Source organism: Rhinolophus sinicus, chromosome X (genome assembly GCF_036562045.2).
Source record: "Rhinolophus sinicus isolate RSC01 chromosome X, ASM3656204v1, whole genome shotgun sequence".
NCBI classification, from domain to species: Eukaryota; Metazoa; Chordata; class Mammalia; order Chiroptera; family Rhinolophidae; genus Rhinolophus; species Rhinolophus sinicus.
This window is the reverse complement of record NC_133768.1, coordinates 81,818,122-81,837,122: the sequence shown is the minus strand read 5'-3', so window position 1 is coordinate 81,837,122 and position 19,001 is coordinate 81,818,122. Positions and strand designations below refer to the sequence as shown.

General features: G+C 49.2%; 1 protein-coding gene across 2 annotated transcripts in view; it reads right to left on the bottom strand.

Annotated features, from left to right (window-relative positions):
- LONRF3 (LON peptidase N-terminal domain and ring finger 3) overlaps positions 1-16,717 on the bottom strand; it is a 59,487-nt gene extending 42,770 nt beyond the window's left edge. The window contains exons 1-6 of one of the 2 annotated variants that reach the window (XM_074323600.1): positions 15,741-16,691; positions 12,962-13,080; positions 9,672-9,794; positions 5,581-5,736; positions 3,266-3,527; positions 2,439-2,529 (exon numbers count right to left, since the gene is read on the bottom strand). In XM_074323600.1, coding sequence (XP_074179701.1) covers positions 2,439-2,529; positions 3,266-3,527; positions 5,581-5,736; positions 9,672-9,794; positions 12,962-13,080; positions 15,741-16,551 — 1,562 coding nt within the window. In that variant the 5' untranslated portion in view covers positions 16,552-16,691. Of the gene's footprint in view, positions 1-2,438; positions 2,530-3,265; positions 3,528-5,580; positions 5,737-9,671; positions 9,795-12,961; positions 13,081-15,740 lie in introns of both variants that reach the window. The other variant, XM_019717045.2, reaches the window with a different exon arrangement.
- Positions 16,718-19,001: the final 2,284 nt, after the last annotated feature.

Sequence of the window (19,001 nt, the reverse complement as noted above, 5' to 3'; positions counted from 1 at the left end):
AATCCTAAAATTTATATGGGACCATAAAAGGCCCCGGGTAGTCTCAGCAATCTTGAGAAATAAGAACAAAGTGGGAGGTATAACAATACCTGACATCAAATTATACTACAAGGCTACAGTAATCAAACAGCATGGTACTGGCATAAAAACAGACACATAGATCAATGGAACAGAATAGAGATTCCAGAAATAAATCCATCCTATATGGCCATTTAATCTATGACAATGGAAGCAAGAATTTACAGTGTGGTAAAGACAGTCTATTCAATAAATGGTGCTGGGAAACCTGGACAGACAAATGCAAAAAAATGAAGCTGGACCACCTCCTTACACCATATACAAAAATAAATTCAAAATGGCTTAAAGACTTAAATGTAAGATCTGAAACCATAAAATTCCTAGAAGAAAATATAGGAAGAAACTTCACAGACATTACCTGGAGTAAGATTTTTACTGATATATCCCCTTGCGCGAGGGAAGAGAAAAAATAAACACGTGGGATTACATCAAACTAAAAAGTTTTTCACAGCAAAGGAAACCATCAATAAAACAAAAAGGGATCCTACTGAATGGGAAAAGATATTTGCCAATGATATATCTGATAAGGGGTTAATATCACAAATTTATAAAAAACTCACTCAACTCAACTCCAAAAAAACAAACAACCCAATTAAAAATGGGCAGAGGACATGAAGAGACATTTTTCTAAAAAGGACATACAGATGGCAAACAGACATATGAAGAAATGCTCAACCTCACTAACCATCAGAGAAATGCAAATAAAAACCACAATGAGATACCACCTCACCCCAGTCAAAATGGCTATCATCAATAAATCAACAAACAACAAGTGCTGGCGAGGATGTGGAGAAAAGGGAACCTTGTGCACTGTTGGTGGGATTGCAGATTGGTGCAGCCACTATGGAAAACAGTATGGAGGTATCTTAAAAATCTGAAAATGGAAGTACCTTATGATCCAGCAATTCCACTCCTAGGTATCTATCCGGAGAAATCCAAAACTCCAATTCAAAAATCTTTATGCACTCCTACGTTTATTGCAGCACTATACACAATAGCCAAGACATGGAAACAACCGAAATGCCCATGGGTAGATGACTGGATTAAGCAACTGTGGTACATTTATACAATGGAGTATTACGCAGCCATAAAGAAGAAAGAAATCTTACCATTTGCAGCAACATGGATGGACCTACAGAACGTTATCTTAAGTGAAATAAGTCAGACAGAGAAAGACAAATACCATATGATCTCACTTATACGCGGAATCTAAAGAAAAATATAAGTGAATGAACTAATCAGAAACAGTTTTGGAGACAGAAAGTTAAAACTGAGGGTTGCTAGATGGGCAGGGGTGTGAGGATAAGGGGAAGGTGAGGGGATTTGAAAACAGTCGGTAACCACAAGATGGCCACGGGGTTTTGAAAATTAATTTGAGGAATGTAATCAATACTGTTTTAAAGATTTTTTAGGGTATCCGATTTACACATGTCCCATTTGGGAAACCACCTCAGGGATGATGTAGATGCCTGATCTCTGCACTGTACACCTGAAGCTGAACAATAATGAATGCCAACTATAATTTTATATATATATATACACATATATGTATATATATGTATATATATATGTGTGTGTGTGTGTATGTATGTATACACTTACAAGAATAGGCGTACAGCATTAGGAATAGAGACAGTGGAAATGTAATGGCTCTGTGCGATGTTGGAGGGATAGTGGATGGGGGGAGGGGGGATCACACAGTTTGAGGGATATAAATGATAAATATCTAAGTATTACTTTGTCTTGTGTACCTGAAACTATATATATATAAAAAGAAGTACAGGTCCAGTACTAATCCTGTTCGTGGCACAAAACAAAACCTAGTCAGGCCCTCAGGCTTCCAAAGAATAGGCCTGTGGCATTGACATTAGCCCTTGAGCCAGTATTGATCTTGATCCAGTAGTTGACATTAGTTTCAGGGTAATAAACCTATGTTACCTACAAGGGTCAGGAAAGTAATGGAAATGTGAGACCCTGGCTAGCATAAAGCAATGGGATGGGGGCAGATACCATGACCAGCTGGAGAGTGTGTGTCCTGTCTCAAGACATTCACATTTAACAACAACAACACAAATATCAATAAGGCCAAATATAAGACATTTAGCCTGTGGGCCATCAGTCTGTGACCTTTGAATAGACCGTTTCCTTCCCACTCTCTAGGTATTTCCAAGTCAGGAGTACAGGGAATGCAATCTGTAAACAGGGGACATAAGCTAGCCCATGTGACAATCAACATGATTTCTGTTTTGTTAGAACCATATTTTATGTGCTACCAATCGAGCAGTAGGTCTCTAGCAGAAAGATTCACACACCAGAGATAAAGACCCCCGAGGCAGTAAGTGACAGCATACATCACATACCTCATACATAGGGAGCATTCAAGATCAGATGCGTCAAAAGATGCAAGGGGAACACTGAGAGCAGGTCTGGCCCCCGGATCAGCAGGAGGATCTGTGATTTAGAAAGCAGTAAGTCAGAGCTGGACCAACCTTGGTTTTACAAACAGTATTTCTGAGGCAAAAGAACATAATTACTTTTTCAGTTTGCCACTCTCACCCTCTCCCAGAGAGTTGATTTAGAGACCACCTGACCCACTGAGAGTGGGATACCCTGAAGTAGACACTTGAGGTGTCCAGAAGCCTCATAGAAAGAGAAGCGCAAGTTCAGGAGTCCTGGGGATTTCATTCAAATGCAACAGGCACTTCATTCAGCAGGAGCAGCAGCAGCAACTCCATGGACTGAGCCAGGCTTTCAAAGCTGATACTAAGTCTTGGCACTGCCCACCTCTCTTGGAAAGATATCGAGCTGCAACTGCTGTTTCTCAGATGCCAACCTACAGGAACAGAACTGGGGCCTGATCACAGGGCCCTTGTCCTCCCTTCCTGGAATAAGGGTGGGGTAGGGAGAAGTTGACCTGGCAGGAAGTGACATCATCAAGGGCATCAGATGTCATAACTTGAGACTGTGCTTGATCTTATGGCTTGGCTTTCCATTGTAATTATTATTGAGTACTGGCAGTACACTAGGAACTGTGCATGCTTTCACAGAAACTTCGCAGCAATGCCTGAGGTAGCACAGCTAAGTGCCAGAGCCTGAGGAGCCCTCATATGGAGGTCAAGTAAGTTGCATATATTGGGGAGCCCAGGCATCTCCTCCAAGCCCCTTTCTCCCTGAGTAGAGTAGGTACCTGATTTAGAGGCTTTATTAGGCACCTCTGGGTCTTGGGTTTCAATTTGACAGTGTTTCCTTTTCTTTTCCTGGCATTTGCCAGTCTTGCTGCAGGCAACTTCTGGAGAGGCAGCAGCCCCCTTCTCCTCTTCTCTTTCCTGGTCTTTCATGTTGCCTTGTCGCCCATCCCCCTTTACTTTCGTTGGGTTCATCAGGCTGCTGCAGTCCCCCCTGGCTGCTGCTTCCTCCTGTATAGAACAACGTGGGAGCTCCGTATTTTCCTGGAGGAAGAAAGAGCCAAATATCAGAATCTACTACAGGGGACAGAGAGAGAACTGAACAGCCCTGATCACTCCGTGGACACATAGGTTAACTGGGTGGCATATTTCTCACTTCTGTCCACACAACATCAGCAACAAAAGCATGCCCAGCTTGGGCAGAGTGGGGGGACTTCCCTTGTTAAGGACAGAAGGGTTTGTAGGGGACAGATTCCTTGGGCAATGGTAAAGGGGAGAAAAGTAAAGTGTGGCACCAGTCCCCGCTTCTATGCAGATTATTCCCCAGTCACCACGTTAGGGAAACCAAGTTATGCAGTGATGGTAGATCCTATCAATGCTTCCTCTCACACACCCCACCACTCCAGGCCATCTGCAAGCCTCATAGCCCAGCTCCAAAAGGACTTTTGGTAAGGCTTTGATACAGGTGTGTCCATGGGTCTACAGTTACCTCATGCTCCAGAGGTATATGTCATACTGGTCAAATGAACTAGGGACAAGCTAATCCTTTTACTAGATTTTGAGGAAAAAGTCTGAAAAAGAGACAAAATAATTTGGCAAAACAATCAATAACATCTCTAGCATTTTAAATAATTTTTGTCTAGGAGAGGGATATTTGAAAATGGATCTAGAAACAAATGCAATGACAAGGATTTATGTGAATTTACTTGGGGAACCCCTAACTGCTCTAATTCATAGTCTACATGTTAAAATGCTCATGTTTTTATTCCCCCTCCAGCCCCTACCAAAAAAAAACAAAAAAAAAACAAAAACAAAGGTAGATAGATGAAAAATGGGAGCATACAGTTGGGAGAAAACAATGAGGTGAGGAGAAAAGTAATGTGGGTTTTCTCATTCTCTAACCTGGGGAGTTCAGGTTTTTTTTCAGCACCATAACGATGCTGCATCCTCAACTTTCCATGAGCCCCAAGCATTGTCTACACAGGACTGCACTGTTTTACAAAGAAAAGTTTGGGTGGAAACCCCATCCCTGTTCCCTAGCTGGCTCTCACTGGAAAGCCAGGGGTGTTCTTCTGCATTTCTGATTGAGCTGCAATTAGAAGTCACTCCAGGCACTTGGGTTCAGTGTTAGTATTCTTGGTCACGTAATCATAATCTCAAACAATTCTGAAATGCACTAGGGCTTCTCTGATTTTAGGAGATCCTCTGAGTTCTACTTACCCCCCTTTTCTTGAATTGGGCACACCTGCATTTTATTCCTTCTCCAAAACAGGGAGAAAAGCTGGGAAAATGTAGGTTTCTACTTGTCAGAGAATCCAACAAGCCGTGGAGAGCCCACAGCTTACAGACAGGAAAGAACATAGGACACACACGGAGGGGGGACTGACTGCTGCCCCAAGGGGCTGAGGTAGTCAGCACTAAACTGCCTTCAGGTCTGGACTTCTGAGCCTCAGCTGCTGCCCACTTGCCCTCTGCTGGGAAAGCCAGGGCCTAGAGACCATCTCTCCGAGATTCTGAGATTCCGTTCCCTTGTTTTCAAAGAAAGGCACAAATACTTGTCTTCCTCCCAGGGACTTAACACTTCCCAAATCGCTTCCCTCTTGTCAGCCTCAAATGTATACCGGAAGTGTACTTATGTGTAAGACATGGTGCAAGAATAGGAAATTACCTCCACTTAGTGATCAAATTGAGCTGTCTTTACTTAAGGAACTCAGCTGCCGCTCAAAGACCAGCAGCTTGAACAAACAAAAACCAGGAAAGGAGGGGCTGTCAGGGGCCCTCTTCCCAGGCTCCACCCCTAGGCTGATAAAGCCACTCTGCTGAATGGCTCCAGGGGAAGTGAGCCAATTTCTTTCTAGTGCTGTCAAATCTCTCTCTCAGCTGGATCTGACCAAGAACGGAAAAATGAATGTAACTAATCATACACACTGAGACCATGCCTGAAATCCAGTTTTATCTTTAAGAAATAACCTTCTAGCAAAGAACACAACCACTAGCAACTACATTTCTTCTTTTTCAGGAACCCCTAGGTTTGCCCACAAAACAGCCAAACAAAGCGTCACGAAGTCACAAACAAACTGGGTGAGTTGAGTTTTACCTGTGACAACTTTGGTAGATTATGGCTGGTGCCTTCAGTAGCCATTGACTTTACATGTTCCTTTAATCTAGGGTGAGGTGCCAACAGCTTCAGGATATCAGGATAATGTTCCTGAGAATCCCCCGGGACTGATGGTGAAAAGAAACTAAGGAGAAGCTGTGACATAAAACAGAAGACTTCACTACTTAAGTTTCTATAGGTGCTCAGGTAAAGGGAGAGGGGTAGGAAGGGGCAGGGGACAGAGCTTTCAGGGCAAAGCTCCAGGGAGGAAGCCCAACACACGGCAGGGGGCCTCACTTCAGCATGAACCAGAATCACCTGGGAGCTTATGAAAACTCCAGGTTCTGAGTACCCACACCCGGCTGCCTAGGTCTGAAGTGTGGCCCAGGAATCTGCATTTTAAAAAGATACCACAGATACCTTTTTCACCCTGGCCAAAGTTAAGAAATCCAATCTAGTGCTACAATTCCGTAGAAATATCTGCAGTATGACTTGAAAACCTATCTAGGAGGAAGGAGACAGAGATGAAAGCAGGGGACAAACATCAGCTGAGGGACCTGGACTCATGCCCATAACACTGCAGTGGGTAGAAGTCCACAACTGTCTTCCAGGTTCCTTGATATTTCTTTCCTCTGCCTGCCCATTTTGCTCCCTCTTCCCCCAAGCATCATCCCTGGATCTTTATTCCCTTCTGCAGTGAAGTGTTATAAAAAGCAGAAGCCAACCTTCCTCCCTCTTTTCCCAGCTTCTCTTCCCTCATGTGACCTTCACTTTCCAGAGAACGTCAGGTAACTTCAAGTACCAGTACTGGGGCTGGCAGGTCCAAGTGTATGGCTGGTTCCCTTGCAATTAGATAAGCCAGTTGAGTGAGAAGATCCAGAAGGAACTGGGAATCAAAGATATGTGTTCCAGTGCAGGCTGCACCATTAGCTGCCCACATTCTTGCTTCAATTCTCCCCTGTGCCAGCAGGAATTATGAACACATGTGTATATCTTGTATGTAACATGTAACACAGGAGCACAGGTCACTTGGCTTCTAAAACATATTCAAGTGTTTATCACCGAGTGGCCCTGTAGTGTTCAGAGACCCACTAAGGGATGCTACACCCCCTTGCTCAGAGTACATAGTCAGGGTATTAATTGATCAAGGGAACCTGACAGAAACTGTGACCAAACTCTCTCCAGTTTGATTTGTTCCCTTGCTAGACCTCGGCAGTTCCTTCATGACGTTCCTTTGGATGCCAGCACTTGCTACATAACCAAACCCTGCTCAGCCTTCAAGGCTCAGCTCCAGTGCTGCCTTCTACTACCCTAGCCTTCCTGATCTCACCTGTCCTTTCATGTTCTTCACTGCACCATAATATAGCACCGTACACTACATAGTCTTGTGTTAGCCTCAAATCGTGTCACAGATGTAAGTCTTTCTCTCTAACCAGATGGCCAACTTTTGGAGGGCACATGACAGAAGTCCAATACATACTCATCACACTGGATGGAATGGAATTAAGACACTAATCCATCCCAGGGCCCACAGAGAGGGTTTGGGTTCAGGCCCAAAGTCCTCAGACAGATCCTTATGTTTCCTTCTAGCTCTGGGAAACCCACTTCCCAGGTCTAAGTTGGTAAAGGACTGAGGTAGGGAGGCACTCACAGTGACCTGGGCCATGAATGCCAGCTTTCAGAGGCCCCTCCTCTACAGGAGCTAAAGTTGGCCCTCAGGAGCCAGTCCCCTTGAGTGGCCCAACAGGCCAACCCATTTCTGAAGCAGTCTCCCTGGAATTCTCCCAAAAAGAGCATGATGCTCTTCAGCAGCAGGCACACAGAATCCTAAGGTACAAGGATAAAATATCAGAGTGTGGAGGGAGGGAAAGTGAGGCAGAAGGGAAAAATCGAAGAAAACAAGGCAGAAACAAATGCAGTATTCTGCTTCTCCCCTTTACTAGCTAAGATCTCATTCTAGGCCTTTCCAATGGCTGGCTTTGGAAAATAGAAGTTGGGGTCAACTCTCAGTGACAGTAATCACTTCACATGAAGGAAAATCAATTTCACTCCATGCCATCCTTAGAAAGGCCCAAATGGGTCAAAAAAAAGGGTTAAAAAAAAGAATCTGAGGTCTGTGGGTATGCAAGGCAGCTAACTAATGTCAAATGAGCCTGGACCATCTCTGTCAAATCTTTAGTCCTGAAAATGGAACAATCCAGTAAATAAGCACTGCTGAGGATGCTGGTCCCCATACATGGCTGCCATGCCCTTATCACACTCAGTAGAATTTTACCTCTAAATTGCCCCAGCTTCAGAACTCCAGACCACTCGTCACGAGCATATGCTTGCATGTATTGTCTGACATTTATATTGTACTGTATAACACATGTAGGATTGTAAGGTCCTTGAGGACTGAGATTGTGGCTTATGCCTCTTTGGGTCTCCAGAGCTTAGCATGATGCCATGTCCCTTCCGGTTAGGCAGTTGTATAAATGACACTAGATGGTCTATAAAAGCAGCTGGAAAGAGAGGTCAACCCAACTGATGATACCAGAGTCTATCAGGCCACCTGGGAAATAAGCAAAAGGTAGTAAAGTAACCACTCACTGCTGGACCCAACACCTGCCTCTTGGCCTTTGCACACTGTCCCCAAAGTCAAGGTTCTTCTAACTTCCTTTGTCCATCCACCCCAGAACTTGATGGTCCCATTGCCACTCTCCACCCAGCCCCAGCGGTGAGTGCTGAGACTCCCAGCATGTCCTCCCTGGACAACAGGATGGTGGAGCAGCTAAGAAGGCAAACACTGAAAGCAGAAGGAGTTGGGTTTGAATGCTCTTCCACCAATCACTAGCTGTGTGGCCTTGGGGAGCCTCAGCTTCTTAATCCATCTCATCTGTAACATGGGAATAAATAATAGCACTTACCTCCATAAGGATGTTGTGGGCATTAAATTACATCTTCCACAGAGAGCCCTAGCCTGCCTGGTGCTAAGGAAACGCTCAATAAATGTTAGCTATTATTATTATTCACACCATGGACTACATTTAAAGTATGGGGAAGGGTCCAGAGTTTAGAGCAATTCTCTGCCACGAGTGCTCCTTTCAAGAACACCTTGTCAATATTCTCAAACCAGGTCAAAGCAGCTTCCCAGAAAAGAAATCTTCTGTCAGAGGCAGAACCTCCAGAGTTCCACTTCCCCTAGTTCAGTGATTTTGTTAGATTCCTTTCTGGAGCCTTCAGAAACCAGTCCTGTCTCTTGCTCCCTTTCTTCACCTGCCACTGTGCTGAACCACACTGGGACAGAAGCACCTGGGGTGTGGTGGTGACTTGGGGGTGGGGCACAAGGAGAGCACAGGCCACCACTGACTGTCAGCATCCAACTTCGGGCCAATTAGCCAGACACCCTGAGTACACTGCAGGAGAGTAAGCAATGAAGTCCGCGAAGTGCAGGTGCTTGAGCTAATGCTCTCAGTGTATCATGCAACTTTTTTAAATAACCGCTTTCTCCTGGGACTCAAGAGTTGGAATGACTATTTCGATTATATTATGATGGCCTCTGACTTACATTTGTGAGACAGTGTATGTGTTTTATTTCTAGCAAAGGAGCTAACAGCTGGAGTTCTGCATATGGCAGGGGAGATTGGGACCAGCATCCTTTCTGAGGACCTGGCTTCCCAGTGTGGTTGGTGAAGCCGTGACTCAGTCCAAAAAAAGTTCTACAACTGCAGGCAGCTCCACACTCCTGACCTCTCGTCAACAGCCAGAATATTCCTAGTGAGCCTCCATCCCCATGTTATCTTGTTTGGTTTTTATTTTATTTTGTTTTTTGTCCCACTGACAACCCAGACTCTGCGTGAAAGAAGCAAGAACATTCCTCACAGAGTCCTACAGAAATGCAGGAACTACTCAATCTGATTGTATACGCCAAGAGAACAGTGTTTGGTGGCAATCAGTTAGCACTTTTGCCTCCTTCCTGTCCCCTTAACCAAGAGAACTGCCCACTCAAGACCCTAAATGCCAGGGAGGGCAGTTCTCTCACTCCCCTCCCTGGAGAAGACAGAGGGGTGGGAACCCATTGGTCAGCTGGACCTGCTGTCATCTCAACTCACCTGTTCGGCTTCAGATCTTGCTCTTTTGTTCTTTCCATCCAGGGACACACAATATAGAAATTCCCTTAGTGCATCCTCCACTTTGCCTAGAGTGGCTAAGGCTTGTGCTTTTCTGAAGTGTGCCTGGAAGAAAACATTAGCATTCAATCCCATTCTTATTCACCTTCTTATCTATAGCCCTATAATGCAGGCAACTGTTTCAAAGCCCGTTTTAAACAAAACTGAGACCCAGAAAAGTGACTTGCCCAAAGTAACACAGCTGGCAAATTCTGGAATCAGGGTTTGAGCCTGGGACTGACTGATACCAAAGTCCAAATTCTTAACCACTGGCCAATACTACTTCCCCCCATCCCACCCCACCATTGTATTGGAGAGATCACCAAGTAACAAGAACCCTCATTTGAGCACATACTAACAAGCTTTCAGGACCCGCCCAGATATGCCTTCCTATTAACTAGTCTGTCAAGCAGAGGCCTCGTCTACTTTATTGACTTGAGTGACCATTTGTAATTACTGATCATTTCTCAGAGAAGCCCAAGGGAAGGGGCATGACCTCTCCAAGACCCCAAAGGCATAGCTGGAACTAGAACTGTGGTCTAGGACCCCCAGAAAACTCTTCCCCACAAAGCAGACTACTTTTCAGAAGGCTAACCAGGGGCTGAGCAAATGCTTTCGCTCCTGTAGGCTCAGCTCACTTCTGCTCCCTCACCACATCTTTAAGAACAAGAAAGAAATTTTGGGGCTCCTCAAGGCCCAAGTCCAACTTCTCAGGGAGAGAAACTCTAGGGGTAGAAGAGGAGCATACTAGGGAAGAGGGAGGAAGAAGAACAGAGGTGGGAAGAGGGCTGCCCTCTCTCTCTGCCATGGGACAGATGGCCCCTGCAATTCCGCTTGGAGAGCATTCCTCTTGAGTCATCTAGGCTGCCCTTCAGGGCCTGCTCCCCACTCCCTTGCCTCCGCAGCTGGTCCAACATAGTGAAAGAAATGATTCAGGTGGCCGCTGCTGAGCAGTCTCCTGCCTCCCCTTTTAACATGACTCTACAGGCCTGGAGCTTCAGACTCCCTGCCTTGGCTACAGAAGCCGGCTGGAATCTGTCTTCTTGAGCAATGCCTCCTGCTCTAAACCTCTTGGGGACCTCTCCTTGTGTCCCCTACCATCCTCCTGTAGCCTAATCTCAGAAGCTAGTGGATGCCAATAACTTATTGCTCCTCCCACAAGTGTTTACCAGGGGCCCTCTGGAGAAAGGCTTGTGTGACATTACAGGGCAGTTAGAGGGGAATTTTGTTGGAAGACTGGAGAGGCCTCTGGGATCCTACCAATCCTACCAAGTAGCAACCCACACACTCCATCTGCTCAGGGCAGCCAGCTCACCCCACTGAAAGCTGTACCACCTACAGGACACTTTGAGTACAACTGAGCCCTGGCTGGATGGCTGGAATAGGGCTTCAAAGGTGAACCCCTCCCACAGGGACATTTGACATAGAAATTGTGGAAACTATGCAAATCAGGCGGTGAGGTGGTTTTGAATTATATGCATCAGTTCAAGTCTTCTCAACTCCTAAGACAACAGAATTCTCTCATCACTGCCTCTCTGCTTACATTTGGGAAAATGAAACTCCTGTTTAATACTTCCATTGACTCTTCCTTCACTGGGGGAGTCACTTTTCCCATTTCACCCCAAAAGTTCTGCTGCTTACTCAGCCCTGCTTCCCACTGCACTATCCAGGCCCCCAATCTTAGTCCCTAGGTTTAGGGTGGGAGCAGAAAAAGTTGCAAGAGAAGTCCTCTTACTCCCCAGGCAGCTACCTGACCTCCACTGCTACAAGGCCTGAAATGCTCCCACTGAAGCTCCTTTGAATTAAGACATTGGTAACTTTTAGCAAACTATGTGTTCCCTAGGAAAGAGAACACACTAATCCATCATCACCCATGAAAACCTTCTCATGAAAGAACATACGAGATTCACTCTGACATTAATGGCCCAGTATACATGTCCACAAAGCTTTATCTTAAGTTCCCAGATCCCCAAAAGTCTGATAATCCAATATTTTCATAAAATTGACATCAAAAGTTACAAGGTGGCAAAACCTGACTTAAAATGACATAAAGTGTGTTATATTCTTTATCCCACTTAGTGTGAATTCTCATGTAATATGCTGCAGTAATATTAGTGTGCTTGATTATGGGGAGCTGTCCAGAGCTCACTGAAGGTGTTACTTCATATAAGGTCTTTCTGAAATCGGAAACATTCTGGATTCTGAACACACCTGGCCCTACGGGATTCAGATAAGAGATCATGGACCTGGACTTGGATTAGTTGGGTTTCCAAGGAAAACATCCTGGGGTTGTGTAGAGAGAGCACTATACCAAAACCCAGCAAGTGTTATATAGCTCACAGAATGGCCATGCTCGATGGTGACTCTCACTGAATCCCTGTGAGGCGATCAGGGCAGATAACAATAGCTCTGTTTTGCAAACAAGGACACTTGGGGTCCAGAGAGTGAAGAGACTTTCCCATGGCCACTTAGCTGGAAGTAGTAGAGCCCAGGCTCAAATCTAATCTTATAAACCAAATATTGACATGTGGCAAAGGGCCAGTTCTGAGGCCAGACAGAGATGGAGAAGGTGACACTTTGCCTCCTGGCATCCTGAGAGATGCCTAGCTTGTCTTTCTCCCCACCCCTCCATGTGACCTAGATGTTTGTGGATACTGGCAGGCTGACTGACTATATTAAGGACTCGAAATGGCACAACCAGCCAGCGATACTTCCCTTACTCTCTTCTTTCTACTGTCCCTGGAAAATAATGGTGATGTTGATGACAGCAAACACTTATATAATGCTATGTGCTAGGCATTGTTCCAAGCATCTTACATGTATTAGCTCATGTAATTCCCACAACAAATTCTGTTGAGTAGGTGCTTTTAATATCTCTATTTTATAGATGAGGAGATGAGGCATGGGGAGGTTAAGTAATTTGCCCAAGGTCACACAGCTTGTAAAAGTAACAGAGCTGGGACATAAACTTAGGCAGTTGGGCTCCCAAGTCCATGTCCTGGAGTCACAAAGCCCAGGCTGCTCTGTAGATCATCAATTAGAGATCAAATTGGGGAAGAGTCCAGTACCTTTCCAGACCCCTGAATCACCCTTTGTCAAGGGTCCCCCAGCTCCCTTGCAAACCCTCCCAGTTCTGCTTGAGTTCTAGTGCCCCTACCCCCCAGGGTGGAGCCCTCTCTGCCAATTCCTGTCTACAGTACAACCCCTTCCCATCCCTCCCATCCCACACTCACCTTAAAACCCATTGGGCGGAGCTTACATGCTATTTCTGCATCATGCAGTGCATCCTCATGAGACTCCAAGGTGAAATAAATTTGAGATCGGTTGCTATAAAGCAAGTGGTCATTTGGAGCTGCCAAAATGAGGGGGGAAAAAAGCCCTCATTAATGCCCCCAGAACAAACACATGATAAGTCCTGTATGAGGATGGAGCTTGAGCAAATGGCAAGTTTAAAAGTTATCTAGGACTTTTCTACTGGGGATCTAAAGGATTAGGCTCAATTTCTAGCACTCATATTGCCCTGACTACCATGCTCCCAGCCACTCTGGGTCTAAGCTTCCTCAGCTATAAAGAAGTATTTTTGCCGCTCTCTGAAGCAGTTCCTTTAGAGGGCCTGTGGTGTCCGTGTGACTGACATAGAGAAAACCCTGGCACCGTGCTTCATGGCTACGTGTGGCTAGCAACAGGAAGGCTGTGAGGTACCACCCACAAGGTAACAGGCCAGGGAAGGGGGAGAGGGAAGTGGCCAGATGTGACCCCTGACAAGTTTAATTTAGTCTCCTTGTGGCATTAGCAACATCTTTGTCTACAAAACCGAGCGCATATTAAGTTTCTCTGAAGAAAATGGAAATGTATTTGCAAGGCTCCAACCTCTCATCACAGATTTCCAAATGTGAATGAACCCGGACTAGGCTTCTGAGAATAAAGTGAGGTTGGCTGTCACCAACACTCTGAATCAGTAGATGCCAGGGATGGACAGGACTTTAGAAATCAGATGGCTCAACCAACCCATTCTTCAGATGAGGAAAATCAAGCCCAGAGAGGGGAAGGCATTTACTGAAAGTCACACAGCTAGCTGGTCAGATTCATTGCTAACTGGCCAGACTGCATCTGGGGTGGGGGACAGGTTCCTTTTTGTTGAAGGGGGTTACAGTACTTAGAATAGTGAGGAGAGAGTGGCTGTCTTTCAGCACAAAGATACTCTTTGTTGGAAAGATTCCTTTCCTCTTAGAAGGTTGAAGTGGTCTTGGCACTCACCCTGACTACTCTGAAGGTAGAAGGAAAAACCCCAGGGAAAAGTGGTCGCAGCAACAAAGGGCAAGGAAGAGGGCAGGGAGGGGCTTTCCTGGCCCTTCGGTGACAGCTGAAAGGGATAGAACTTCCCTTGGAGACCTAGGCTGAAGTGGCCTCCACCTGTTTCCTTCGTATTGCTCTGTTCTTTCCCAGGGACCTAGATCCAGCTTCTTCTGTGGGAACAGGCTTTGTTGTTTTGTTTTGTTTTTCCCCCAGGGGTGTGCCATGGCTTGCTTGGGTGCCCATTACTTATTCTTACGACGTTAGCAAAGAGTTTACAGTCTTCTCTGTCCCTTCTTTTCTGCAGCACATGCCAGCAGAAAATAATGTGCTTTGCCTGGGCACAGAATGAGTGTGTGTGTGGTGGGGGAGTCCCCCTCTCCCTCAGCTGCCGGTCTTGCCCAGTCAACCCTCGTTCCTCCCCCACCCCCATTACCTGTTGCCCTGCTCAGGTGGAGATTCAACACGTGGAGACTCCAGCCCACCCTCTTCCTCCACCCATCAGAGATGGGCTCAAGGCACCCTCGGATCCCAGAGCCCTGTCTGCCCAGCTCTGCTGCCTCCTCCCCAGGACGCTTCACCAGACTCCACGCCCTGCCGGCTGAGTTCCTGGCAGCCAGCCCGAACTGGGCAATACGGGCCGGCGGCTCAGCGGCCACTTCTTGGGACCAGATGTGGGGGCATCGGGGAAGCCTCTCCTTGGGGGAACTCAGGTACTTAGTCCTGCCACAGGGGTGGGGCTGCCCACGTTGCCCTTGAACCTGCAAAGCCCACCCATAAGTCCTCAGGTAGCACGGGAAAACGGGACAGAGGCGTGTTCCCTTCATAGCCAGCCCACAGCCCTCCGGATCCCTGAGCAGTGGCCCGGCCGGTAGTATGCCCGGCTGGCGGGGTAGGGGTTCAAGGCGAAGGCGCAGGCTGCTGGCAGCGGCGGCGGGGGTGGGGGGCATCTATTTCAGCCGAAGCCCGTGTGATAGGAAGCAGTGACAGTGAGTCACAGGGCAGCGGGGCGCGAGCGCTACCCCCCCTCGCCCCCAAGGCTCGCGGGATGGTTTCCGAGGAGAGCGTGGCCCACTTCGGTTACCTCAGCCGTTACACAATCCTGCCCGCCCGCGCGAAGGAGGGGCCGCTGGGCTCCGGCCGCTCGCAGCCCTTATGCAACCAGTGCTCTCCTGACCTAATTCCACGCCGGACCCACCCCACCCGGATCCGCGGCCCCGGAAGGGACACCTCCAGGCCGCAACGGCGGCCGGGGCCAGGCAGGACTGCAGACGCAGGCGCGGAGCGAATACCTCGGACTGGCGGGAGCCCAGCGGAGCCGGCGCGAGGGTGGGAAGAGTGCAAAGTTCCCTTCCTGGCAGGGAAGGTGCGGGCAGGTGTAAGAGGGGGTACAGGAGTGAAAAAGCAGAGGGAGGAGCAGAGACAGGGAATCAGAGATGTGACACCGAGCAAGAAAAGGAGTGACAAAGGTGTGAAAGACAGAGAAACAGTGCCACAAACAGAAACAGAGACACAGAAACACAGAACCTAACAAGAGACAGAAAAAGAAACAGAGGTAGAGAGGCAGGGACACAGAGAGAAATTGATAGGGACAGAGACGAAGTCAGAGGCCAAACTTCAGAAACCTGGTCCTCCCCCACGGTCCCCAGCGTGCTTCTCGGCCCCTGTCCATCCCCCACCTCCCTGCAGGTTCATTGCTGGGCGGTGCTGTGGGCTCACCTAGCCTAACTGCCTCGTTGTACTTGAGCAGCGCCGCCTCCACCTGGCGCTCGCGGTACAGCCGGTTGCCTTCGTGCCGGAGTTGCGACGCCCGTGCCGGACCCGGGAACAACTTGCCGAGGAGACCGCTGAGCACCACGTTGACCCGAAGGGGCGGCGGCTGCCCAGCCCGCCGGGCCCCGCGCGCCCGCCCTGCGGCCACCATCAAAGAGGAGAGCTTGACCCCGCACAGCGCACAGCGCCGGTCGGCTGCCCGCCCGCGTTCCAAGCACAGTTTACAAAAGGTGTGGCCGCAGGACAAGGACACGGGGTCTGATAGAAATCCATGGCACTTCCGGCACTTGAAGCCGTCCCACACTTCGGTGGCCTCAGAGGCCGTTGTTACCCCTGCCTCTTCCGCCACCACCGCGCAGCTCACCACGCTGCTCCGGTCCGCCGGTGCAGGCGCCAGCGCCTCGCCTTGCGGGACGTTCTCCGCCAGGCAGCGCACCAGCTGCTCCAGCTGCTCGGCCACCAGCTGCTGCCGCTCTGACAGCTGTCTGTACACCTCGAGGGCTTCGCGGAGGCGCCCCCCGGACGCCAGGGCGTCGGCCTGCGTGAGCAAGACTTTGCACTCAGTCGTCGAAGCCCTTGGAGGCTGCTCCCGCTCCGGCTTCCGCGTCAGTAGAGGTGCGGAGCCTTCTGTAGCCGCCTCCGGATGGGAGCCTGTGTCTACCCGGTCCACTGATGCCGCCGGCTCCGCCAGCTCGAAGTTGTTGCTAACAAGCTCAGTGGGCAAGCTCAGCATCTGTCGAGTCTGCAATGAATCCATAGAGAGAAGAACACAAGCGGGAGGAGGCGTCTAGCGGCCCAAGACCCTGAGCAGGAAGCGGCAGATGGAGGGAATTGGGGCTGCCACTGCGGCCACGCTGCCGCACGCCGGTCCCTGCCACGCCACCGCGAGCTCCATGCCCGCCGCCCCGCGCCGCCTAATAACTGTCTTGTCTCAGCAAAGTGTTATATAAAACGGCACCACGTGACGCACCGCCACGCCGCTCATTGGCCGGCGGCGGGGAAATTGTTACAAAACCAGACAGTTTTGTAACAGTGTTGCGCTTGCTTCTTTTGGCTTCGCTTTTCTTGGCTTCTTTTTGAGGTTGTTTGTGTTTACACTCCACCTTATTTCTCCCTGGCAATGTGGTTCCTTTTCGGAAGAGGGGGAGAGAAAAGAACCCAGTGTCTGCTCCCAGGCTCTTCTGTCGCCAAACCCCACCCCATCCCACCTCCAAACAGGTCCCCCTGACAGCTGTTCGCTAGCGGCCCTCTTCCCCGCCCCTCCCCGGAGAGGCCGGTACCTCGAGACGCGCAGTCCGCCAGGTCTTTCCGGACGCCCAAGGCTCGCCCTTCTGCGGGTGACAACTGCTGTCTGCGAAAGGAAGCGGGTTGGGAGCGCCCCCGGGAAGACCCCCACCCGGGTCCCGACCCCAGCCAGCGAGCCCTGGGAGCCCCGCCCCATCTCCTCACACTTGGGGTCCCTGACCACCTTCCCCGGGAGTCCTCCAAAAATAGTGAATGCGGTTATCCGAGGGCGCTTGGTCTCTCGTGCTGGGAGTGACTCGGAGCAGCGGCCCGGCGTGTGTAGAACTTGGGCGGCGTGGGCTGAGTGGTGGAAGACGCGCCGAGAAGATGCGCTCGCCAACTCCGACCCGGAGGAGGCGCCCCGCGTGCCCTACTCTTCACCTTTCTCCCCCCAACACCGGAGCCTGCGCTGCGGCGGGAGTCTCACTGGAGACGCACCCAGCCCCGCGGGCCGCTAGCTGGATGAGGGCGGCCGCCAGAACTCGGCCTGTGAGGGTCATTAGGTACTCTGGGGGCGTGGGAGAATAGCAGGCAGAAAACGGGACACGAGAGGGCTACTCTGGAGAAAGTACGCGAATCCTGGTTGACTCCAGTGGCCCGCTGAGCTGCCTCCAGGTTCGCCGCTTCAGAACCCAGAGTTCGGACATCCACGCATAGGGCTGCGCACAAGCCGCCGGGGCTTGGCTTACAATGGCTAGGGGATCTCGAGGGTGCCCCGCTTACTTTCAGAAGGCCAGTGTAAACCGCCCACACTCTGTCTCCCGCCCACCCCCACACTTCGGACCCGAGCCACACGCACAACTAAGTAGGCGATGCTTAGAGACCTAAAGGAATAACGCACTTCCCCCACTGTCAAGCTCCTTGGAGTAGGGAGGCGGGGTCTGGGCTTGCCTCTGGCTCAGTCGGTCTCCAGATCTGCGGGCTCTGGGCAGTGTCTGGAGCAGTACCCGGGGCAGAGCGCCGCCCCTGGGGCCTGAAGATCTGCAGTTGGCTCCTGCTGTGGCCACTTCTTAGCTGAGTGACCTTGGGCAAGTGACCTAAAATGTGGGAACCATGTTTGGGCTTCTGAACCAATGTCAGGGATGAACTTAGTTGAGATCAAATCATGTTTCAAAGCTGGGGACCACAGGCTCTGTCCCAGCTTTGTGTTGCTTTAGGTCGTTAATTCCTCCTTGAGTTAATACCAAGGTCACAGAGAACAGGTACTGTGTGGCCATCCTTAGAGCTTCCCTCTGGTGAGACAGGACGGGGGGGGGGGGGGGCGGGGGGGGCTAGGGTCAGAGGGGAGAAGGGAAGCTGGCACGTAGGGGAAAGACCAAGAAAAGAAAAACTCAGGATACAGCAGGGAAGGCATAAGGCATGCATAGGAAAACTTGGCATGCAGCCCTGGCTTGGTCATAACTTGGTGTAAGACCTTGGGCAAGACCTCTGGGGAAGCCTTAGTTTCTCTTAATTTCCAAGGTTCCCTCCAGCCCTAACTTTGAGTGGCTTCTATCCTAAGACTAGATTTAATGATACCTACTCAACTGATTAAATACAAAGACTAGTCCAGATACTGTCGGTAGGGGCTTGGCCAGGGGGTGAAGCCTGCAGTAGAAGTGGAAGGGCAGGGGTGGCTAGAGGCAGTCAAGCCTGAGCTAGATTTTGAAGATTAGGGAAGTTAGGGGGACTGGCCAAGAGGTGGAGCAGATGGCTATGTTGGAAAGTTGGGGAGAAACTGAGGCTCCTGGCGACTTGGTAGGGGTGGGAGATGAAGGTAAGGGGGATCAAATATATGGTGATGGAAGGAGAACTGACTCTGGGTGATGAACACACAATGGGATTTATAGATGATGTAATACAGAATTGTACACCTGAAATCTATGTAATTTTACTAACAATTGTCACCCCAATAAATTTAATAAAATATTTTTTAAAAATGAA